The sequence below is a fragment of the Bos mutus genome, chromosome 1, assembly GCF_027580195.1.
Source record: "Bos mutus isolate GX-2022 chromosome 1, NWIPB_WYAK_1.1, whole genome shotgun sequence".
NCBI lineage: Eukaryota > Metazoa > Chordata > Mammalia > Artiodactyla > Bovidae > Bos > Bos mutus.
The window spans coordinates 72,213,837-72,239,531 of record NC_091617.1 but is presented as its reverse complement, the minus strand read 5'-3'; the positions used below and the strand labels follow the sequence as shown (position 1 = coordinate 72,239,531).

The following is a 25,695-nucleotide window of genomic DNA, read 5'->3' as shown; positions in this document are numbered from 1 at the left end:
TATAACCCAGGCTTCAACCAGGTGTAATCTCAACTGCAGTAAAGATGACCCTTGAGCAACATGGGTTTGAACCTGTGCAGGTCCACTTACACGTGGATTTTTTCAGTAAACAGTACAGTACCACATGATCCATGATTGGGTGAATCTGAAGGTACGGAGGGACCCCATTATCTGAGGGTTCTTTAATTATAAGTTATATAAATCTTGGCAGATTTACAGCTGCAGGGAGGGTCAGCGATCCTAATCCTTGACATATTCAAGGATCACCTGTAATCTCACGGAATGGAATAACTGACAAAGACATTCTAATGTTAACTCTCAAAACACCTTCATGATGGAGAAAGACAAATTTGATGTAACACAGATCCTGAAACACAGGTTTCTCAATTGGCCAATGGAGAACAGCAAAAATACTTTAAAATGAAAACCTTTTTAAATTTCTTCATACTTTTACTCGGTAGGTCTCCAGGACCTACTACTCTCTCTCCCTTCAAAACTGGGGATGGGCACGCGGCAGAGCACGTGCAGGAACGTAAGACACCACGAAAGAAGTGAATGCCGCTCAGTTGTGTCTGGCTTTTTGCAACCCCATGAAATGTACAGACACCGTAACGACGTGCTTTTAAAGGCCTTCTAGTTTACTCTTGTCGACAAAACACAGTAAGCTGCACCATTACCAAGCGTTTAAAGGCAAAAACTGTGACCTGTCACAAGTAAGCTATACTGAATCTGTGGTGGGGTGGGTGAGTGGGGATACAGATTTGAGGGTTATTTATCTAGTAGCCTCTATATAATAGCTAAAAAGTTATCACCTTAAAGGAAATCCACAGGAGAACATCTGCCTTAGAATACAGAAGAGACTAGACAGAGGATTCTTCAGGTGATCAAAGAATAATTCCTTTCCAGTACAGGCACATGCACGACATACCTTAATATTTAATCTAAAATTATGGTTCACCACTTGGACCTATCTTTTCCCCAAGATTTGTTCAAATTCTTCAATCTAACTACAGAAAAAAAAATCACTGTTCCTAAATCAATGTGAAAGCTGTCACTTTTTACTTTATAGCAAATGACATGGTTAAAGGGCGAATGGTGAAGGAAGGTGACTTTAAAAAAAAGAAGAGAGGGGGACCAGAAACATATAGGCATTGTTGCCCAGATGAGCCAGCTAGGCTGAAAGTAATGCATAACAGGCTGAATTAAGGAAAGTCAGTCAGGTGTATTCAAGTAAGATACACACACATACACACACAAATTAAATCCATCATTCCCCACCAGTAAAGAAAGGCAAGCAATAACATTTTAAACAAATTCCATTGCAAACAGAATCACAACTGCATAGTATTCTTTTTAAAGTGTATGTTTTTAAAAAAAAATCCCCATGTCCCTATTAAAAGCAGCATACATTTGTTATAATAAATTAAGTCCCATGGAACACTAGGGATCCCCCCTCCCCATTAGATTCATATTTTGTTCTTGAGCCTTCACCTCCCCTGAACATTATACACAAAAATACACCATAAGCAAGCATAGACTTGTTAGTTTACAAACACAAGCATACCGCAAACATCCTTAAACAATGGAATTCATTGGTAGAGAAAATAAAAGGTGCTACAGGCATGCCAAAATGAGAACTAAATCAAGGGAGAGACGACGGTGGCAAGAGGACAAAGGCAAGCACTGTGCAAGGAGAGGGAAGAGCTGCATCACAGGGCTAAGAGTGTGCACCAGGCCTCCCTAAACATCAAGGCCAAATCGCTGAAGCAGAACACAGGAGCCCCAGTAACAGGATCCTGTGACTTGCTGCTGAAAGGAACGGTTAAATAACCAAGTGTATCCCTGAGAGAAAGGGAAAGTAGCTACTGCAGCCCAGCAGAGAAACCACAAAGAACTTTCAAAAAGTTAAAATTCTCCTGCTTTTTAGACCAGTCCAAGCTGTTCATTACAGAACCCCAATGCTTACTCCTAGCAGTGTCTTTTAGGAAATGTTTTCAGGGGTAGAAAGTAAAATATAAAGTTATGCTACAGGGAAAATGTTGTAATGGTACTGTGGTATTCATATGTCTTTTTTCATACCAATCCTGAATATGAAACAAAGACAATCAGAATTAGCATTCTATCTAAATAAGCTTGAATAATATCCTAAGTGGCATAAAGACTATGGCTGACATCTGGATTTTTTCCCTCTAAAAGGAAAACAAAATCAGGACAAATTCTCAGGCATATCAAAATACCTGATATTAATGACTTTAGTTTTACATCCAACACTAAGCAGCCTCGGTTTAACAGACACAGGATACACACAAATGCTTCTTTAAAAGAGAATATGCAGCACAGATCTCAAACACGGGGAAAGTTGCATAGTAAGCCACAGGTGATGGGGTTCTCCACTGAAAACTCCTCATTCAGCAGATGAAGGGTGCAGCTCAGGCATTTTGTGAATGTCCTTGCTTGAAAATCACTGCCATTTCAACAATCTTTTTTCCTTTCTCTACTTTTTCTTTTTGGTCAGAGAATAAGTATTAATATCTGGGGCCACTAAAGATCATTGTAGGAAAAAAAATAGTTACATAAAAGTTTTAACTTTGATTATTTACAAATGGTTTATTTAACCATTTGATTCAATTTGATTCAACGGACATTTACTGAGGCCACTGAGCGTTAATAAAAAAACTTATTAATATTTTATTAATAATAAAAATATGGGAAATAAATGACTATTATATAAAAACATTACCTGTATCTAAATTAGGTTAGCTGCATGAATGTTCAGTGGGCCAAAAAAAAAAAAAAAAACCCATATCTAAAACATCTACTATTAAATAAAATGACACCTAAAAGTTTATTTGGTTTTTTAAGAATTTTGAAGCCTCTGAAGCCTTTCCTGGACCCAGATAAAACTGAATTTGAATTCCAGTTCTAACACCATTTCCTCATCTGTGAAGACAGGGGTATCTTTAATCTCTCTATCCTAATCTCTTAGGTGATTGTAACAATTAGAGAGAATTTATACAAAGTACCTCCCAGTGTCTACCATAAAAAGTAGGTATTGAAACAGTAGCTATTGCTTGTCTCCATTTTGTCACTTGATTGTTATGTTACTTTGCATCTCTATGGCCCCATAAAACGAGGCAGTGTGGCATAGTGGAAAAGACATTCCTCTTGAAATTGGAAACCCTGGCTTCAACTCCCAGCTCTGCCACTCTCATAAACTGCATAACCATGGCATGCTGACTGAATGCTCTTTATGTATTAACCGAAGTTAGAAATACCTTAAGATTGGAAGGATTTGTATTTGTTTTGTGTGTGTGTGTGTGTGTGGCGGGGAGTGTAATTATTCCTGACTGAGTCTTACAGTAATCTGACTAACTGATCGGTCTCCAAGGGTCACAAATACGAACGGTGAGAGTAAACTACAAACGGAAGTGTTAGAAGATGAAAGCACAGCATTCTGTGCTAAGAGTTTCTAAGAACTCTCTTTACTAAAGCCAGTAATTTTAAAAATGCTTCCTTAAATCATGACCATAGATAATGAAGACCAAAATCCTTGTCTACTCAGTGATGCTCAGAACCGGTAAACATGTGGGCCTGCTGGAGCCACCTGCTCTAGACCACTCTTCTGCCTTCACTCTCCCCCACAGCACTTCAGAGGTACAGCTTCACATGAGAGGTACAGACTCCTAAAAACAATGAGGACACATACTTACTTAGAAACTTTTAGAAAACAGATATAACAAATGATAGAATTTTCTGCCACTTAATTCTGATTGAAAAGTGAGGAGGGCTTTCCAATTCAAATGGTTTAAAGGAGCTTTATGATACCCACTTTTGACTTAATCAGGGTATAGTTCCTCTTCAGAATCTGCATTTCCTGTTTAGATTAATTGTCGGAGATCTCTTTGGAAAAACTAAAAACTCAACAGAAATGTTTTCCTGGGCCAAGGCTTTGACAGTACAGACATTTTACATGAGGACTGATGATATGACCCAGACTTAACCCTCTGAAGTAATGCAGTGAGGTAACCAGGACAGAGGAGGTCTTGCTCAGGACTTGAGTCTCTAATACAGCTCTGGTCACACTACTGGGGACAACTGGGTACTACACGGCATTGAGATACAGAAGCGAAAGCAGATTCCAGACTCATCACTTCATTACAAAACTATCCCTACTCATCATCGAGCATGAGAAGAGGAAATGGTGCTCTACAGGACCTCTTATAAACTGATCCTGTGATACTATGCTAGGCATCAAGCCTAATGAATTACCACAGCAAAGCTCAGAACACAGCTGCTCAGGTAAAAGAAGGCTAAAAATAAGTGAGTGACCCACGCCAGGGAATCCTCTTGAATTCGGAAAGCATCTGTGTGGCTTGGGATGAGTGAAAAGTTTAGAACTCATGTGTATAAACTGTACCTAAAAATAGCAATGGGCAAAATGAGGGAGTGAGGCTTTATGTTGTCAAGTTCTCTGCACTCAGTAAGCTGGCTCAGTGCTGTGATTCAATGGTACTGGTTTAAAAAATAAGACTAACCTATATTTTCTGTCAAGAATTTCAACATCCTAATACCAAAAAAAAAAATTGGTTCTATTCTGTTTCTCTTTCCTTTTTACCACAAAAACAGTAAAAAGTCCTAAACCATGGTTTGCATAAAAATGAGCACTCTCTCTGAAAATTTTTCTGAATGATGAGAGATTGGGGAAACCCAAAATTAAGATATAGTAACTAACAAAGAATCAGAAATAATTCCTCAAAATTTTGACTTCTGAACACTGATCCATGAAGAAACAATCTCCATTTCATAACTTTATTTACATCCATCTCATTTAGCTTCTAATGGGACTCTCTATAAAAACCAGAAACAAAATTAAAGCCAGACAGAAATGAGAAAATTAATTCTTACCAGTGAGGACAAGACCTTCGCATAGTGACATGAAAGAGATCGGAATGGAAAAGAGATTTTGAAATTTCTGAAGTCCTAAAACATCTGTAACAAATGCTTGCCATGAATTTTCTAGGATGTCTTTACAAAAAAATGAAATACCAGGCACAGAGGGAAAGGTTGAGCAACACACAACAGAATACCATCCTACACATCCTACACAGTGCAGAGTACACAAGTGATGTGAAGAATTGAGTAAGGCTGATTTCCAACCTGTGGTGGCTGTGTGGTGGTGAAGCGATATTCTCCTTGTTTGTCTCGACTGAACACAACTTTCCAAAGGACCATGTCAAGGAAGAAATTCTGAGAGACAGTCCAGTGAGTTAAGCATTAAAAACAACTACATCATTCTTTATTAATGCACACGTTTAAAAAAGCTCTCACAATGCAGAAACATTAGTGAAAAACATGATTTGGTTTTCACACAGAGAATTTCAGTTAATACTGAAAAAGGATAAAGAATACAACAGGACTTTTGTAACAAATATAAATCATCACAAAATTCTTGGTAAAATGGGGTCTCTAAATTTTCCACAAAATATGGCTTTTATATGAATCCTCAGGCCCTTCTCATATTAAAATAATGCTTTGTAATATGAATTATTTTTTGTAACAATGAATTATTTGTATTTAAATATACCTATGTGAGCATGATGAAAAATAATTCTTTTGATAGTAAGCAAGAATAAATCAATGGAGATTAGAAAGGATTCCCCAGAAATCTGTTTTTAAAAATATTTTATCTTAAATAACATTAACATGAAAAGATAAACTATAGAAAAAGGAAAGCTTTTAATATACATTATCTTAGATGTGCTTTCCATAAAATAGCAAAAATACATTAAACTGGGCAACCTAAAAAGATTAGTACCATAATATTACCAGGCCACCACTATGGCCCCAATTTTAATACAAAGTCATTTTTTAGAAAGATAACAAATTAAACATAATTTCTAAGTCTAGAACTATTATCTCTAAAGTATACATATTTTCCACAAATACCTAATTTTAATTCAAAAGCCTACTCTATGAAACCCTTAACTTAAAAAACCACAACTGGAACTTCCCTGGTGGTCCAGTGGTTAAGACTCTGTCTGCCAATGCAGAGGACACAGTTCAGTCCCTGGTCTGGGAAGATGTAAGCCCATGTGCCTCAACTACTGCAGCCTGCAAGTTCTAGAACCTGTGCTCTGGAGCAAGAGAAGCTATCACAATCAGAAGCAAATGCAGCACGACCAGAGAAAGCCCATGTGCAACAATAAAGACCCAGCAGAGCCACAAATAAATTTTTTAAAAAAATCACAACGGTATCTCCTTCTTCATTTGATATACTTCTACTCTAAGAGTGAATTATAACAGTAGTTCTGAGAAGAGACCAAATTTTATTAATAAGCATCAAATGAGAACTTACTATCTCCTTTTAGAAAAGCTGACCTAACGGCAATCCTAGAGAATAACCAGATGGTATACAATGGATCAAAGAGTACTTAAGACCTCTTTCTTCTAGGGAAACTTAAAAGTAAATACCAAGGGAGAAGTTCCAGCAATTGAGTAAGTTTATAACAGTCATTATTTTATATTTTCAGTAAACTCTCTTACTATTCATGTTTACTATACTTCATGGAGACAGCCCTGTCCCTCTCCTCCCTTGAATGTGAGGCTTTACTGTACATCACAGGACTCGGGTGGTACTCTGAGCTCACGGCCTCGGTTTACCAGTTTATGGGCCCAGAGCACCAATCTTCTCTCAATCACTAATTTTTTATTTTTAACTGCTTATTTATGATGGTACCTAAGTCATATCTCTCTTTTTTGGGGGCCACACTGCGTGGCTTGCAGGATCCTAGTTCCTCGACTAGGGATCAAACCTGTGTCCTCCACAGTAAAGGCATGGAGTCCTAATCACTGGACCACTAGGGAATTCCCTCGTATCTCTTAATATGACTATTATTAGTTCACAGAAAAAGTGAGAAGAGAAGGCTAAATGAATTTAACTAGAGTGAAACAAACTCTCTGTGGATCTCCATAATGTTACCTATCCTTTTCCTGCACTACCATTAAATCACCAAAAATCACAAAGCAGCAAGGCAGCCATTTGATTATGTGAAGTGCTTACTTACCTCTACTGCAATTGAAACAAAGGCATTGACAAGAACGATGATGAGCATAGTTATACGCCACTGATACGGTACACACACTATCTGTAAGACAAAAGTTAATATAGTAATGTAGCTGATAAAATAACATTATATCATAATTTCCAAATTTATTTAATACCTCTTATACCAAACACTTTCACGTATACTATCTACTCAATTCTCAACAACGCCACAAGGCAGATACTACATCCACTTTTCAGATGATAAAATGTAAAGTGCAGTAACTAAATGTTTAAAATATACATTAAACGGCTGAACTTAAAGAGACAATTCCTATTCAAATTCAAAAGCCCATACTCTACTAGATTATGAATTCTAACATGTCCCTAGTTTTTAAAAAATCCTATCTTTAAACAATGAAGTAGACACTGATCTAACAATGAGGTAATACTCAAACTCTATACTGTTTAAAGCAAATTCATAAAAAAGAACTATCAGTTCAGTTCAGTCGCTCAGTCATGTTTGACTCTTTGTGACCCCACGGACTGCAGCACACCAGGCTTCCTTGTCCATCACCAACTCCAGGAGCTTGCTCAAACTCATGCCATCCAACCATCTCACCCTCTGTCATCCCCTTCTCCTCCTGCCTTCAATCCTTCCTACCATCAGGGTCTTTTCTAAGGAGTCAGTTCTTCACATCAGGTGGCCAAAATATTGGAGCTTCAGTTTCAGTCCTTCCAATGAATATTCAGGACTGATTTGCTTTAGGATCGACTGATTCGCTCTCCTTCCTGTCCTAGGGACTCTCAAGAGTCTTCTCCAACACCACAGTTCAAAAGCATCAACTCTTCAGCACTCAGCTGTTTATGATCCAACTCTGACATCCATACATGACTACTGGAAAAACCATAGCTTTGACTAGACAGACCTTTCTCGGTAACCAAGTAGTATCTCTGCTTTTTAACACACTGTCTACGTTTGTCATAGATTTTCTTCCAAGGAGCAAGTGTCTTTTAATTTCATGGCTGCAGTCACCATCTGCACTGACTTTGGAGCCCAAGAAAATAAAATCTCTCACTGTTTCCATCGTTTCCCTATCTATTTGCCATGAAGTGATGGGACCAAATGCCATGATCTTCGGTTTTTGAATGTTGAGTTTTAAGCCAGCTTTTTCACTCTCCTCTTTCACTTTCATCAAGAGGCTCTTTAGTTCCTCTTCGCTTTCTCACATAAGGGTGGTGTCATCTGCATACCTGAGCTTATTGATATTTCTCCCTGCAATCTTGATTCCAGCTTGTGCTTCATCCAGCCTGGCATTTCAAATGATGTACTCTGCATGTAAGTTAAAGAAGCAGGGTGACAATATACAGCCTTGACATATTCCTTTCCTGATTTGGAACCAGTCTGTTGTTCCATGTCTGGTTCTAACTGTTGCTTCTTGACCTGCATACAGATTTCTCAGGAGACAGGTAAGGTGTTATGGTATTCCCATCTCTTTAAGAATTTTCCACAGTTTGTTGTGATCCATAGTCTAAGGCTTTGGTGTTGTCAATAAAGCAGAAGTAGATGTTTTTCTGGAATTCTCTTGCTTTTTCTATACTCCAACAGAATTTGGCAATTTAACCTCTGGTTCCTCTGCCTTTTCTAAATCCAGCTTGAGCATCTGGAAGTTCTTGTTTCATGTACTGTTGAAGCCTGGCTTGGAGAATTTTGAGCATTCCTTTACTGGCATGTGAGATGAGTGCAATTATGCGGTAGTCTGAACATTCTTTGGCATTGCCTTTCTTTGGGACTGGAATGAAAATTGATCTTTTCCAGTCCTGTGGCCACTGCCGAGTTTTCCAAATTTGCTGGCATATTGACTGCAGCACTTTCACAGTATCATCTTTTAAGGTCTGAAATAGCTCAACTGGAATTCCATCACCTCCACTAGCTTTGTTTGTAGTGATACTTCCTGAGGCCCACCTGACATCACATTTCAGGATGTTGGCTGTAGGTGAATGATCACACCATTGTGGTTATCTTGGTCATCAAGATCTTTTTTGAATAGTTCTTGTGTGTGTTCTTGCCACCTCTTCTTAATCTCTTCTGCTTCTGTTAGGTCCATACCATTTCTGTCCTTTATTAGCCCATCTTTGCATGAAATGTTCCCTGGGTATCTCTAATTTTCTTGAAGATATCTCTAGTCTTTTCCATTCTATTGCTTTCCTCTATCTCTTTGCATGGATCGATGAGGAAGGCTTCCTTATCTCTCCTTGCTATTGTTTGGAATTCTGCATTCAGATAGATGTATCTTTCCTTTTGTCTTTTGTCTTTCACTTCTGTTCTTTTCTCAGCTATTTGTAAGGCCTCCTCAGACAACTGTTTTGCCTTTTTGCATTTCTTTTTCTTGGGGATGGTTTTGACCACTGCCTCCTGTACAGTGGCACGAAGTTTTTCAGGCAGTCTATCAGATCTAATCCCTTGAATCTATTTGTCACTTCCAATGTATAATCGTAAGGGATTTGATTTAGGTCATACCTGAATGATCTAGTGGTTTTCTCTACTTTCTTCAATTTAGGTCTGAATTTGGCAATAAGGAGTTCATGACCTGAACCTTAGTCAGCTCCCTGTCTTGTTTTTGCTGACTGTATAGAGCTTCTCCATCTTTGGCTGCAAAGAATATAATCAATCTGATTTCAGTATTGATGTCCATGTGTAGAGTTGTCTCTTGTGTTGTTGGAAGAGGGTATCTGCAATGACCAGTCTGTTCTCTTGGCAAAACTCTGTTAGCCTCTGCCCTACTTCATTTTGTACTCCAAGGCCAAACTTATCTGTTACTCCAGGTATCTCTTGACTTCCTTCTTTTGCATTCCAGTCCCCTATGATGAAAAGGACATCTTTTTTTGGTGTTCTAGAAGGTCTTGTATGTCTTCAAAGAACCATTTAACTTCAGTTTCTTCAGCATTGGCAGTTGGGGCATGGACTTGGATTACTCTGATACTAAATGGTTTGCCTTGGAAATGAACAGAGATCATTCTGTCATTTTTGAGATTGCACTAAGTACTCAATTTTGGACTCTTTTGTTGACTATGAGGGCTACTCCAATTCTTCTAAGGGATTCTTGCCTACAGTAGTAGATATAATGGTCAAATGAATTAAATTCACCCATTCTGGTCCGTTTTAGTTCACTGATTCCTAAAATGTCGATGTTCACTCTTGCCATCTCCTGTTTAACCACTTTCAATTTACCTTGATTCATGGACCTAACATTCCAGGTTCCTGTGCAATATTGTTCCTTTATAGCATTGGACTTTACTTCCATCACCAGTCACATCCACAACTGGACGTTGTTTTTGCCTTGGCTCCATCTCTTCATTCTTTCTGGAGCTATTTCTCTACTCTTCTCCAGTAGCATACTGGGTACCTACTGACCTGGGGAGTTCATCTTTCAGTATCATATCTTTTTGCCTTTTCATACTGTTCATGGGGTTCTCAAGGCAAGAATACCAAAGTGTTTTGCCATTCTCTCTCCAGTGGAGCACATTTTGTCAGTAAGACTATAAACTGCCAAATTCTCCAGGGTCCAGTAATACAATGTTTATAAAAATTCAGATTCTAGATATCCTTGCCATCCTTTGACCAAGAAATTCTACTACTGACGTTAACTTCTAAATATGTCTTTCTTAATGAAGTCTGCAAGAATCTGCAAATACAGCACTGTTTATAATAGCAAAACAGTGGAAACAACCTAAATATCCATTAAAGGAATTAGTTAAAATACAGAAAAGTTAATGAAATAAAGCTCTTCCATAAAGTTCATATAAGTTTTATATCCAAACCTGTCAATAACATCAAGAAAAGAAAACTAAGTCTGATTTCACTCATGCAACCAAAAGCAAAAATTCCGAAGAAAATCTTAATAAACTAAATTGAGCAGATATAACAAAGAATGCATCATGACCAAATTGGTGTTATTCTACAAATGCAGTACTGGTTCAACATCTGAATATGAGTCAACTGTAATTCACCACATTCTCCTGGGAGAAACACTATGTGATCATTTCAACAGCTGTAGAATAAGCATTAGATAAAACTAAATATTTATGTTACCAACACCATAGAAGTAAACTTCCTCAACCTGGTAAAATGTATATACCAGAAACCTACAGCCTTTAATATATCCAATGGTGAAATACTAGAAACGCTCCCCATAGAGATAAGGACATTACTATCACACCAACATTCATGTTGTTAACAGACATGAAAAATATACAGAAGACATAAGGATTAAAATGTGATAAAAAAAAAAAGTCACTATTTATAGATGATAAGTGTCTAAAACAAAATCCAAGAGAATCTAAAAATCCAAGAACAAAGTCTGACAAAGCTGATAGATGTGAGATGAATGTCCAAATAAATGCGCTGATTCACCAGCATAAAAGGATCACACAATGTAATTTTAAACAGATACATATCAGAGGAACAAACCCTGTTAATACTACAGGAATAAATCTAATAAAAACTTGTATAAAAACCTTTAGAAAAAAAGATATTCTGAAGAAGTAAGAGAGAGCCTCCCCCTCAATTTTTGATAAACCCAGTGTAATTCTAATAAAAAATCCAAAAGGGCTTTTCCTGGTACTTGACAAACTACACTTAGAATTAATATGGAGGAGGAAAAGCTCAGGAATAGCCAAAAAGATCACGATAAACAACAATGTGAGGTAAGGCTACGGCTCCTACCCATCCGTGTATCAAAATTACTTATAAAGTCACGAGACATTTTTGTACCCATTAGACAAATGTTGGCAATGATGTGGAACAAAAGCTCTCATACAGTGGTACAAACACTTTGAAAAACAACTGGGACTTTAGAAACGTGAAGAGGGCATGCTCAAAATTATACTAGAACACACTAGAAGAAAGAAACACAATCAGTTTAGTCTCTTCCCCCAGTAACATAAGAGCAACGGAGGGGGATAAATCTTAAGCCCTAGCAATCACCCAGCACTCTCATCTGTGTAACTTATTAACCACTGCTATCCCAGATACTATCATTTTTCAGACAACCAGTAATAACTGATGTGCTTAAGCCTTACCTGAAGAACCTGGTCAATAGAGTCAACTGGATGCAACATGATGAATAATATGAAAGCATACAACATAATCACAGATACAACAAAAAAATCTGGGAAAGAAAGGAAAACAATTAAATTAGGGAGTTCAAGTAAAAAGGCATATATTAACAACTGGTATAGTGTCAATCCTAAATTTGACTTGAATACTTCTATTTAGGTGGATTCGGAGAAGGCAATGGCACCCCACTCCAGTACTCTTGCCTGGAAAATCCCATGGATGGAGAAGCCTGGTAGGCTGCAGTCCATGGGGTCGCTAAGAGTCGGACACGACTGAGCGACTTCACTTTCACTTTTCACTTTCATGCACTGGAGAAGGAAATGGCAGCCCACTCCAGTGTTCTTGCCTGGAGAATCCCAGGGATGGGGGAGCCTGGTGGGCTGCTGTCTATGGGGTCGCACAGAGTCGGACACGACTGAAGTGACTTAGCATAGCATAGCATAGCATTTAGGTGGATGAAGTATATAAAATGTGTGCTATATGATATTTCCTAGAATATGATAGATCATACAGGCCCAAAGGATTTATTTACATAATGTGAAAATAATCAGCATTTATAAAAAAAATAAGGGATGGACCTTTATGGACATGTATTTGTACTTATCACAGATAGCCGCTTTATAAGATAATCAAGCCAATCTATAATTCACAAACAGGAGACCAGACTGTTTATGGCAAAATGAGATTATCATTTAAAACTATATGCAAAGACAATTATTGTTGATTGTAAAAATGCTGATAGCATTTATCATCAGTATTAGTTATAATCCTAAATAGAAGCATTCTAAGTTGAATGTAAGTATATTTCTATATCTATACTTACATTTCTATACTCTATACTTAAGTGAATCCCACTTTTTCATTAATCTCCTCCATGAAACTATTTCCACAGAAAACACTAGCCAAAACCTAGGAATTGCTTGATCTGCTACTTTAAGGGTGGGCTAACCCTGTGGCTTGCTGTTGTAGGCAGAGACGGTAAATTCCATCCATCAGCACTCTGTATCACTTTCCTAACTCAAAAACAAAAAACTCTCTGCTCGTGACGCTTTTGTTAACTGTACATACATACTTTCACATGCACATAAAAGCACACCCTTATATAACAAGCTATGAGGGGGGCTCAGAGATAATCTCAATTATATTGATAGATTCCAACTTTTTCCTCTGTTTTTCCTTGGTCTGGAATATTTATTTCTAAGCTCCTATTTGAAGTCAGCTTCAAACTCAAACTTTACTATGACCACATATAATCAAAACCTTATTGTGAAGCCTTCAGATTGAGTAAAGAAGTTTAATATCCTATTTACAGACTGTAAATGGGGGGGAGGGGTTCAATATTTCCAAATGTGGGAGACATTTGTAAATATGAAATTTGTTACTATGTCAGTTGAAAACTATAGGCCAACTGTTATTCTATAGAAACAATACTGTTTTATATATATATTTGTTGCTGTATATATATTAATATACATTTATTGTTCTAGCAGCTTAGGCTGAAAGTTGTGTTACCAATCATGCCATAAGTGAGGAATCTTTTCACTACAAGCCTCTGACCAACAGGGTGAAAAATTTGGAACCCATTTAAGATAAAAGAAGGAATTTTTTCTAGATTTTTTTTTTACACCAAACTTCTACTAAATTGCAAACAGGAAATACAACATTCTATTCAATAAATGTAGCAACAAAAGTAATACATGTTACACAGCCATTCAAATATTTATATAGTTAGTTAAAGAAAAAGTGTTTGGAAAGTTGCGAGCTGGGAGTACATGAACATACACAAAAACACACAAAGACTAAATCAGAAAGAGGACTGGGGGAAAAAAAGGTCCAAATATAAATGCCATAGAGAGACACAGACAGAAAATGTTTTGTTTCAATGAAGTAACAACCTATATTGAATGTTTTCCAAATCCTACTGCATTTTTACAATGATAAGCAAAAACAGATTTTCAATCTAGTTCTCACACATTACCAGGAGAAAAAAAAAATTTTTTTTACTCAAGCTGAAAAACTTCTTACATCTACCTCAACAATATTCTCAAATTCTCATCTGTCTTTCTCCTATAACCACTACCTTTGATCACACCTCTAAAAATCTGCCAAGATTTCCATCTGAAGGAGAAAATAAATAATTGAATCCTTCCTTTGTTTAGCCAGGGGAGAAAAAGAGGCACTGTTCAAAGGAATTTGACAAGGGTGGTAGATGGCTGGCAGATCTATATAATAACAAAAATGGAAAAATGAATAAGAATTTCAACCAAGAATGGAAAAATCAGGTGTTCATTTTGTAGAGGTAGGAGTTTCTAGGAGACTGTGCTCTCAGCTCCTGGAATCTTCTAGCACAGTCAGTGATTCCTTAGTAAATCCTACAAAGTGCAATGAATACTCTTCACCAGAAGACAGCTATCAAACTCTGTATTGGTGGTGAATATTCTCGGAGGCTGAGAGAATATTCCACAAGTTAAAGGTTTAGATTCTGTTTCAGATACTGCCACAAGGCTATGTGAACATCAGCAAGTCATTCATAGTTAAATTTTCAGCTATAAAATGGGGATATGGTGAGGCTCCTATAGGAAAGGGTAGATTTATTATTCGTATGTCCCGGCCTTGGCGTCACAGAATTGTTCTTAATACCAGTTCCTTTTTTTGGAATATGGCATCAAAATAAGGCACCATAAAGGATTTCCTTCATATTTACCTTAGTAAGTAACTCAAAAACAAAAACCTATTTAGAGTAAATAGATCCAAAATACTTGTCTATGGCTCTGACATATACCTCTTGCTCCTTCTTCAAAAATACCAATCAGGATTGTCTGACCTATAGCCACAAACTTCAAGTCTTTTTATTCCTAATCCTTCCTTCCTTACCCAGTTACTTGTCTTTACAAGGTCACCTTATCCTTCAGAGCCTCTAGGTATCTGCTCCAAGCAATTCAGGCAAGGAAAAAACACACAGGCCTGAACAGGAGAGACACTGGCAAGTCAGTAATAATGCCTTCAAAAACTGAAAAAGAACCTGGATTTCACAAACAGTAAATTATAGGGATCCAATTTTTTAAAGTGTAGCAAAAACTGAAGCCAGATCCCAAGAAATCACATCTAGTTAAGAGAGAGTGTTAGAACTACATCCGTGTCATCACGGTCCTTGAAATGACAGCATAGTCAAGCACGAAAATATAACTAGGCTGAACTAACATCAAAAATAGGTAACCAGACTGAAATTAGGTTTTACTTAAAATCAAACTGAACCACTACAAGTGAGCAAAAAACCCTATAAAGCCTTACATGCCTAAGATTGAGGTTAATTCTTGAAAAAAAACCACCTCAAGATAGACTGAATATATTATACTGTTTAGATATCTAGAACAGCAAGTAGCAGGCCCCACTGAAGACCTGTTTTCTGTACTCTAGAAAAGGAAAGGCTAATGTCCACTCTAGGAAAGCTTAACCTTTCCCCTACTCTTCTCCATCTATATTTACACTTTACATTGTATATCACTTTATAGAGTAATACTTTTCTGTGATTTCTTACTTTCTTCTCTACTTTTCTTCCTTTACTTACCAGTATCAACTACATTCCAAGATCAGGGGACTTCAATCACAGACAGACAGACAAGATGTGAAAATCAGCAGAGTATGTATTAATATATATTGACTTTCCTGTTTCTATTATATTTTCCAGGAGGCATGTTTTATGACAGTATGCACTTCCATAACTACTGACAGAAACGCACAATGGGTAACAGTAAGGACAAAGGTTTTGTGTCTATATTTCTACTAAAATATCATTTTTAACATACATTTAAAAAAAAAGTATGGCCATCAACAATTGAGTTTATTTAAATCAATTTGAAGTTAAATGGGAATACAAAAATATTTAAGCCTTTAATTTTTTTTGAAATTTCCCATAATAATATAAAAGATGCATTTGAAAATAGGCATCTAATTTCTAATAGGGTGGACTTACTTAGATCTCTAAAATGAACTTTCCTGGTGTGACTGTCTTGCTTATTACCAACTAGTTTTGCTCTTTGATAGATGTTTTAGCTGCCCTTGGGCATGCTCAGTATTTCCTTGAAATTTTAAGATCAGATCAGATCAGATCAGTCGCTCAGTCGTGTCCGACTCTGTGCGACCCCATGAATCGTAGCACGCCAGGCCTCCCTGTCCATCACCAACTCCGAGTTCACTCAAACTCACATCCATCGAGTCAGTGATGCCATCCAGCCATCTCATCCTCTGTCCCCTTCTCCTCCTGCCCCCAATCCCTCCCAGCATCAGAGTCTTTTATAATGAGTCAACTCTATAATGAGTCAACTCTTTGCATGAGGTGGCCAAAGTACTGGAGTTTCAGCTTTAGCATCATTACTTCCAAAGAAATCCCAGGGCTGATCTCCTTCAGAATGGACTGGTTGGATCTCCTTGCAGTCCAAGGGACTCTCAAGAGTCTTCTCCAACACCACAGTTCAAAGGCATCAATTCTTCGGCGCTCAGCCTTCTTCACAGTCCAACTCTCACATCCATACATGACCACAGGAAAAACCATAGCCTTGACTAGACGAACCTTTGTTGGCAAAGTAATGTCTCTGCTTTCGAATATGCTATCTAGGTTGGTCATAACTTTCCATCCAAGGAGTAAGCGTCTTTTAATTTCATGGCTACAGTCACCATCTGCAGTGATTTTGGAGCCCAGAAAAATAAAGTCTGACACTGTTTCCACTGTTTCCCCATCTATTTCCCATGAAGTGATGGGACCGGATGCCATGATCTTCGTTTTCTGAATGTTGAGCTTTAAGCCAACTTTTTCACTCTCCTCTTTCACTTTCATCAAGAGGCTTTTTAGTTCCTGTTCACTTTCTGCCATAATTTTAAGATACCCAACTAAATATAAAATATATCAACCTTAAGTTTGACAAATTCATCTTATAACAATGTAACTTTAGTTATGAAGTTCTCTTAAAAAGTACAATGATAAACCTTCTATGCAAGGCCTTTTGTCCCCAGTGGTTTTAATATGATTTTCAGTAATACAGTCTTCATTTGATAGATAAGAAATATCAGGTCATTTTTTAAGGAAAAAAGTAAAAACAAATTTCAATTATTATTGGCATTTAAATTTTTGAACAGTCTTACCTGCTTAAAATATAAAGTAATAAACCTGCCCTAAGAACCAGAGGGTAGAAGTAAAAACTAAATAAGACAACATATGTGAATATGCTTTGTAAACGCTATATGAGACGGAGATGTGCACAGTAATCCCTCCTATGAGACACCAAAAGCTGCGACCCAACACTGTGCCAACCAGAACACTGGGACTTCCTTACAGCAAGAGAATAATCACTATTCACCCCAAGATACTGCAAAAGTCTAAAATCCTATATGAAAAAAAAAACAAAAATTAACGTTGTTTGATATATTAATTACTGCAGTTTCAATTTCTTAAAACCAGCAACTTACATAAGGTGAATAATTCCACCCCCCCCAAAACCCTAACTGTGATCAATCAAAATGCTGTCTTTTACAGCCACAGGCAAACAAGTTTTCATAGGCACAAGCCTCCATTCTACTGGCCCCTTCTGCGGCAGATGTAAAGGTGACAGAAATGGAGAACTCCAGGTGAATACTGGCTCAAACGGTGTCAAAAATGAGAAAAGAGCTGGTACTGTGCAGACCACCCAGATGGAAAGTATAATATCCACTGTTCCAAGTGAGGAGCCTCTGTTCTTGCTTCTAATTCTAACTTTCCAATGGGCTGTAAAAATAAAAGTTGGAGCCAGAGGAATAGGATGTGAAAACCAGGAATGTTTAGAACTGCTGACTTTAATTTTAAACCTAGGGTGGCAGCTATCACGAGAATAAAACAAGACCGTAAACATCTAAATCACTAGGTTCATACTATTTGTGAAGATCTATTTATTTTGAAAGGACAGCTTTAACTCTACTCCTGCATTACTTTTGAAGAAGGGAAGCAAGATGGAAATCACAGTAAATGCCAGACTTACAATTCTTGTAGCAAGGTTGCCTGAAGGGTTTTCCTTTTGAAAAGGCAATTGCCACTATGAGGTACTGAAAACTGGAGATAAAAAATACTGTGGTATTTTCATAATTTTCTATGTTATGTTTATCAGGATTGGTTTCATCATCCACATGCGAAGAATTCCCATCTAGGCTTCCTGTTGTATTAAAAGCACTACAACACACAAAAAAACCCTTGTATTAGTAAACACAGTATCTATGTCCCAAAGGAAACCAATTTTTCTTTCTAGTCACATTCCAGTCAATTTAAAAAAATTAGAAGAAAGAAACTTCATTAATTAATAAGCCCCTCTTATTTTAATAAACCCTTTCCCCACTCTTAATTTGTGGAGTACTTCTAGCATGGGGCTTCCCCAGTGGCGCTAGTGGTGAAGAATCCACCAGCCACTGCAGAAGCAGGTTTGATCCCTGGGTTTGGAAGATCCTCTTGAGGATAAAGTGGCAACCCACTCCAATATTCTGGCCTGGAGAATTTATGGACAGAGAGCTTGGCAGGCTACAGTCCACAGGGTCCCAAAGAGTCGGACACAACTGAGTGACTGACCATGCACTTTCAGCATAGTAAAGGTAAAGAGACTTTATGTTTATCTATGTGTAATTAATTTTAAAAATGTTATAATTTGTGAACTGGAAAACATTCAGCTCATAAACAAATAAAAGATCCCCTTAATACTTTTACTCAAAATTTTTAAGTTTCAAAATGTCATTTCCCAAAGTGAGGACAGAGAAGTTAGACACATAAATACTCTGAGTTTAGAAGAGACCCTAGTAATTAATTTCACTTTTCTCATTTTACACATAAGGAAAGCAAGGCTCAGTAGCAACTTAAGAAACTGGTCCATTTGGGTCATGATTATTAGGACCTGGCCTGACCATCTTCCTACAGATAAAGTCAAATGCAATTCAAATAATTTAAATGTATAATCAAGCTGCATGCAATTTTTACATAAATTTAAACATATTTTTACATGCATATACATTGCTGTTGTTGTTCAGTCGTTCTAAGTCATGTCTGACTCTTTGCAACCCCATACACTCTACACATTTTTTTTTAATGGATTGACCAACTTACTATGAATATGGATGTGATTCTTTATACCAAGTCTGTTGCTTGACCCAAAAGAAACCCAAAGACTGAAATCCAATAGAAATGATAATCTGAGACAAAACGGAGAAGAGAAGGGCTCCAGATATAAGACCTGAAGGTGGTCTTTGTGCCACAAGTTCCTTCCAGGCTGGATTTAAACTCACTACATTGAGAAGAAAGAGAGGAAAGGTTTGTATCTAAATTAATTTGTCATTATAAAATACATAATCAGATTCATTTAGGAACTTAGAAAAACTATTTTTCTCTAACAAATCTTTAACATGAAAAATCTCCAAAAACCAAGCCAGATGCCATACATGTTTAAGTAATCTGTAAAAGTGAACAATTTAAGCTTTTTCAAGAAATGGCTCAGGAGTACTTTTTACTCTACTAAAATTCAAAGGAAACACTAGTACAAGTAAAAAGCATACTAAATAGAAGCACATATCATCACCACCCTTATATGTTTAACTAAGAATTTATTTCTGAATCTTTAATTGTAAAGCTACAGTTAAAATAATACATATTTCTTCCTCTTAAGGAGACATTTACAAAGGTTTGGAACTATATAAACATAACAATAACATTAAAAAAAGACTTTGATCACGTATTAAGGTGGTGGCTGCCAAGTTTCTCCACCGTAATATTTCTATTTTTCTCTTTGCAATTAATAAGTAATTTGTAGAAAGATGCAAAGACTGTGTAAAATATCCTGTTTCTTATTGACTTCCATTCACTAGTTTTAGCATTCACTAAAGACTGTCAAATTCAGTGGTTCACAACCAAAGTAAGTATGACCCCTAGAGAACATTCCACAATGTCTGGAGATATTTTTGGATGTCACAAATGGGAGAATGCTACTGGCATCGAGTGAGTAGAGGTCAGAGATACTGGTAAGCAGCCTGAAACACAAAATAGTACCCCCACAACGAAAAATTATTCTAAAATGTCAATAAGACCAGGGTCTTTCCACTGTATAAGCCGATCATTCCTTCTATATTGTTAGTTAGCATTTTACTATAAGGAAGAGCTTTCCCTTCTCTCACAATTACTTATTTATTTCCAGTATATGGACTTGTGAATTTTCATACCATTAAACAGACCATATCTCATTACCATCATTATTTATTTTGATGTTAACATCACCAATACTGAAACAAAACCAACACCTTGTCTCCTTATATGATGTACTCAGGAGGACACAGCATCACTTCTTTGATATTCCTGCCAAGAATGCATAGCCTGAGTCTAATGAGAATACATCAGACAAACCCATATAACTGATTATCTTCTTTCAAAAATGTCAACATCAAGAAGTCCCCCCCCCACAAAAGGCTGAACGTAGTATTCTGAATTAAAGATGATAAAATAGATATGATAACTAAATGAAGTTTGTGAGCTTGGACTAGATCCCAGGCCAAGAGACTAGGGGGGGGAAATGGGTATAAGGGTTATTTTTGGAACACATGACAAGACTTGAACACAGGTATGAGTTAGGTAATATTGTATCAATGTTAAATTTCTTGGTCTTTATAACTGTGTTTAGCTGGATAAGAGAATGAGTTTGGGGCAATATATACTAAAGCATTCAGTGGCAAAAGGGCATGATAATGTGAACATATTCTCAAATATTTCAGAAAAAAATGGAGAAAGAATAAAAAAAAATGTGGCAAAATATAAACAATCAGAAATAAAAGAACCTTACATAGAAAACGGAAAGATGTGCACTGTGTTATAATTGTTCATGTAAATTTACCAAAGTTTAATAAGCCACATCAGAATTTCCTATGCTTTAAAAACAGTAATAAAACAAAATACTTACTTGTAAATACTACTACCAAAATGATTGCCAGATCAATGAAGAGAAACTGGAAGTCTCCCAGGTTACTTAAGATCTACAGAAGGGATTTTTTTTTTAAATAGTTAGAGTTCAGGAACTATTCTTATAGTACCATTTTTATACTATTTTCCCCCTGATTTTATTAGCTTTTTCCTCCTTGGTTTTAATTTTTCCCCCCAATAATGACAACTTCAAAATAACACTTGGCCTGCTTAAAAATTAAACACATTTGCTTTTAAATTAGTGAAACAGAACATATTTACAATTTAATATATTAGTATAAAAGGTAGCTTCTGAAAATCCATTCAATAAAAACCTTTAAAAAGTTTTTTGGCAAAAAGCAAGCACAGACTTCTACCCATTCAACATTCTTGAAAATTAGTATCTTGAAGCTTTCTTAATATCCAACACCATCCCTCCTGATATTTTCCACATATGGTAAAAAGGGATAGTTTCACAAAGACTCCTGGGCATCTCACCAATGTTCACTCAGAGAAAAATCTAAAGTGAGATCACTTCAACCACAAAATCCATGGCGTACCTAGGGACATCACCTGTTTACACAAGTCCTAAAAGTACAGCTGAAACATCTTCTCTCATTCTGGCCTTTTCTTATAAATGTATAGCAAAGTTAACTGCAATTCTAAAATATGTCACAGCTTGACATTTTGAAGAGTTCTGAAAAAAAAAAATGTCCAATCTGTGCTAAAGGCAAAAAAAGAATACAGTTATCTTTTATTCACAAGGCTGAAGCCACAGCTGCTGGCCTTAAAGAAAATGTTGTTCCAGATTAACGAGATTTTCAATTTGCTACTCAAAATTCAGTAAACTGTAGGAAAATTTATAGGTGCTAAGTTATTTAAGTTTCACAATTAATGAATATATTCAAATTGAAACATATATGCCCAATATTTTTAATTTAAATGTCTTAACACTAAGTACCATCTCTGTTGGCAATGTCAGTACTCACAGAATACAGCAGAGTAACACTGAAGTACTGTATAATGCTGTACAAAGCCATAAATTTAAACACACAGAAGGAAGTCATTAAAGCTGCACGGCCTTCCCTGTGAAAACAAATGTTGGCATGTGAATAGAAGTATTCTAAATGCCTCCTCCAAACCACAATTATATCTTGAGAGATAAATCAACATTCAAGTTACAACAATGCACTTTTTGCCAAAAAGAACTAAGCCAAAGCAGAACTGGAAGAAATGAGGAGTAGCAATCAATCTGTTGCTAAAGCATTACAGATCAAGTACACTAACACACCGTTAAAACAAATTCATATTATTTTCTATGACCTTTTTTTCTGTATTAATAGAGCAAGATTTCTAATGTATACTACCTGATAAGGTTTGGCACACAGGAAATACTAGGAGTTTTGGAGGTAAAGGGAGATGCCACTGAAGCCTCGAGCTCTGATAAGGAAATGCCTCCATGTGCCCTCTTCAGAGCCTAATGGATTAAAGAAGAAAATTCTTTTGAGTCCTGGGTACTTGACTTAGCCAGAGAAAGAACTGTAAATCACAAAGTCTATACTTACACCACAATCATTTGCACCGTCACCGCACATCCCAACATAGTAACTAAGAAACAAAAATTACGTTAAGATTTTTATTAATTTCTTAAAATACACAACTTTTAATTTCCGATTTCCTCCAGTATGGTACTAGGAAGAGTTAACAAACTAAGATTCCCCTAGTGCTAACTAATGAATCTTTTCATTATAATGACCACAGGCATGTTACTCTGCAAATAGCACCAGCCTACAACTCAAATGACTTGGGTCACTGTTCTATTTCTATCACATGGACATCTCAATTGCCTAATCTTTAGCACAAAGGACTCAGGCCAGCCTAGTCTTTAGTACTTACTTTTAAGGCTATCAGTAAAGATTTCTCCTTTGAAAACTTGAAAACATCATTATTTACTAAAACTGCAACATGACTTCTATCAAGCTGAGTAAATGAACTCTACCTCATGGATATCACCTAGAAGAGGAATGGTAGATATGTACTTTAAATAAATAAGCACTTGTTGGTTGCTTAGTCACTAAGTCATGTCCAACTCTTCTGGGACCCCATGGACTATAGCCCACCAGGCTCTTCTGTCCATGAAATTGTCCAAGAGAGAATACTAGAGTGGGTTGCCATTTCCTCCTCCAGGGGATCTTCCCGACCCAGGGAGAGAACCTCGGTCTTCTGCTTTGGAGGCAGATTCTTTACCACTGAGCCACCAGGAAGTCTCTTTTAAAGAGGTTTACCTGTCTTAGAGTTGACACATTTACATACATGAAATATTAGTTACTTTTCTAGTTTTGAAAACAAAACTACAATTCATAAATATTAAAAAACAAAAACAGGAAAATCCCTGGAAGTTCTGTGATTAGGATTCAGAGCTTCCACTGCAGGGAACACGGGTTGGATCCCCAGTCGCGGAACTAAGATCTTGCATGCCGTGCAGTGTGGCCAACAAAACAAAACAAAAACAAGACCCACCAATACTTACTCTACATTTTGCAATGCTTCTACTAACTGGGTCTTCTGATCAGGTGCCATACGAGCAAACACAGTGCCATGCAGCATCAACTGGAAAAAACATGAATTTCTTTAACATACTGTTTGCCATATATTCATATGAAAACATACATACCCAAATCACTAACCTTAGGAACAAGGTCTTGAAAATGCTCCAGAATCACTGAAAATGATTTTCCATTCATTGCAAAGTGATAACGAGTCACCTGAAGATCCTCTAAGTTATCATGGACCAATTTAATTGGAATAGCCTGTGTATAAGATATCCAGAACAGTATTTAGGCAGCCAGATCAAGTAAAAGAATCCTATTTTGAATATATTTGACCCAAAACTAAATTTCTGCATTTGATGTTTTATATAAAATGCTGTGTTAAACATTTATTGAATGGTAAATAAAATTCAATTTTAAGATAATCCATCTATATTGTTTGTTTAAAGAATAACACTTATGGAAGTCTAAATATCAGCTTCAATTTGAAATGATCCATGAGCCAAATATTATGGACCATCTGCACCATTTACTACTACTTTTAAAATAAGATAAATACTTGGGATTCTTATAGTATAAAACTGTGCTTTTCAACTTTGGCTACAAACATCAAAATTTAAACACTGAGATACTCCATCTGGCCCCATTCTAGTGAATCCAAGTCTCTGAGGAGAGGGCTCAGGCTTCTGTTTTTGTTAATTTTTTGTTTTGTTGAGTTTTAATGCGCCACTTTTTATTATTTCAGAATAAATTAAAACAAGCAAGCTTCAAAAAAGAAAACTCTACTTGACATTACCTCTGGGTCAATTGCTGATGAATCATTACTCTGTGTTATGGTGTCTGCATAATGCCAATTTATCTTGGCAACTTTCCCATCCTTTGGAGGTAATGCTTCAGCAATAATAACTTTATCCTGAGGTAGTATCATTCCACAGTCTCTGGCTACAGAGACGGCAGTCAACATGTTGTCACCTAATTTTCAAAACATTGAAAATACATTAACATTAAAATGAAAATATAAATGTATTAAACAACAAGTATTTACTGAGAATCTACTACAGTCCCCATGAGTGGGCTGGGCAAAATGAAGTTAATGTATAGTCCTTACTCTTGGAATTTAAAAGTTATCTTGGAGTTAAAAGTTAATCAGGACATACATATATCAAAGGAAGCCTCAAATCAAAAGAAGATAGATACTAAATAGTCAGAACATTCTCACCCACAACTGTTAAAGTCAAATACATTCTCAACCTTTGTGAGTCATGCACTAGGGGTACCCCTTCAGTGCTTGGCACAGTGCTCAATAAGTATTGTTGAAATAACCAAGGAGTGACTGGTAATCTATACAAGAATATGAGCACAACATAAAGAAAAAAGTCAATTACAAACGCAAGATTACACACACACATACACACACAAAAACAACAAAAACAAAAAAAGGCAAAGTAACAAGTATACAATCTTTATAAAACATAAAGAGAAGCAAGACAGACAACTTCTCAGTCATGAGAGGAAAGTATTAAAGACACTGGTAAAGACAAGATCAAGGAGGAAAATACAAATGTACAGGAGAAGCAGGCAAAGGTTTGGGGAGCCCACTGCTACCAGAACAGAGGTACTACTGTCTCCTCTTCCCTTAATCCTACCCACTGTTTCCAAGCATGTCTTCCTGTGACCTGATAGATCCTCTTGGGACACACCATATTCTGTCATGGCAAGACAGCAAGGACAAGCGATACAGACAGAAAGAGCTTTGAAGCAAAGTCACTAGAACCAAGAATTGCTGGGACGCTAATAAATTTGGTTACTTAAGCTATCTGGTATCAGATGGACCTCCGAGTTTCTAAACATAAAAACATACACAGATCTTCTCTTTAAGTCTCTTACTGAACACATAAACATTATAAAGTGAATGCCTTAAATCTGATTCTTTGCTAAGAAAGAAAACTTTAGAGCTGCCACAATTTCATACAGTGAAGAAATGGTAATTATCTAATATTATCAACAGTGTTAACACCAAGAGAATCCTTTGAAT

The 25,695-nt window shown here is 36.6% G+C and overlaps 1 protein-coding gene across 4 annotated transcripts in view; it reads right to left on the bottom strand.

Moving 5' to 3' along the window:
- ATP13A3 (ATPase 13A3) overlaps nt 1-25,695 on the bottom strand; it is a 79,458-nt gene that overhangs the window by 4,384 nt on the left and 49,379 nt on the right. For 3 of the 4 annotated variants that reach the window (XM_070371505.1, XM_070371512.1, XM_070371517.1), the window contains 12 exons: nt 24,457-24,632; nt 23,799-23,921; nt 23,642-23,721; nt 22,677-22,719; nt 22,479-22,588; nt 22,101-22,197; nt 21,113-21,185; nt 19,276-19,453; nt 18,170-18,357; nt 12,125-12,213; nt 7,065-7,145; nt 5,158-5,247 (listed from right to left, as the gene is read on the bottom strand). In XM_070371505.1, coding sequence (XP_070227606.1) covers nt 5,158-5,247; nt 7,065-7,145; nt 12,125-12,213; nt 18,170-18,357; nt 19,276-19,453; nt 21,113-21,185; nt 22,101-22,197; nt 22,479-22,588; nt 22,677-22,719; nt 23,642-23,721; nt 23,799-23,921; nt 24,457-24,632 — 1,328 coding nt within the window. The remainder of the gene's footprint in view (nt 1-5,157; nt 5,248-7,064; nt 7,146-12,124; nt 12,214-18,169; nt 18,358-19,275; nt 19,454-21,112; nt 21,186-22,100; nt 22,198-22,478; nt 22,589-22,676; nt 22,720-23,641; nt 23,722-23,798; nt 23,922-24,456; nt 24,633-25,695) is intronic. The other variant, XM_070371524.1, reaches the window with a different exon arrangement.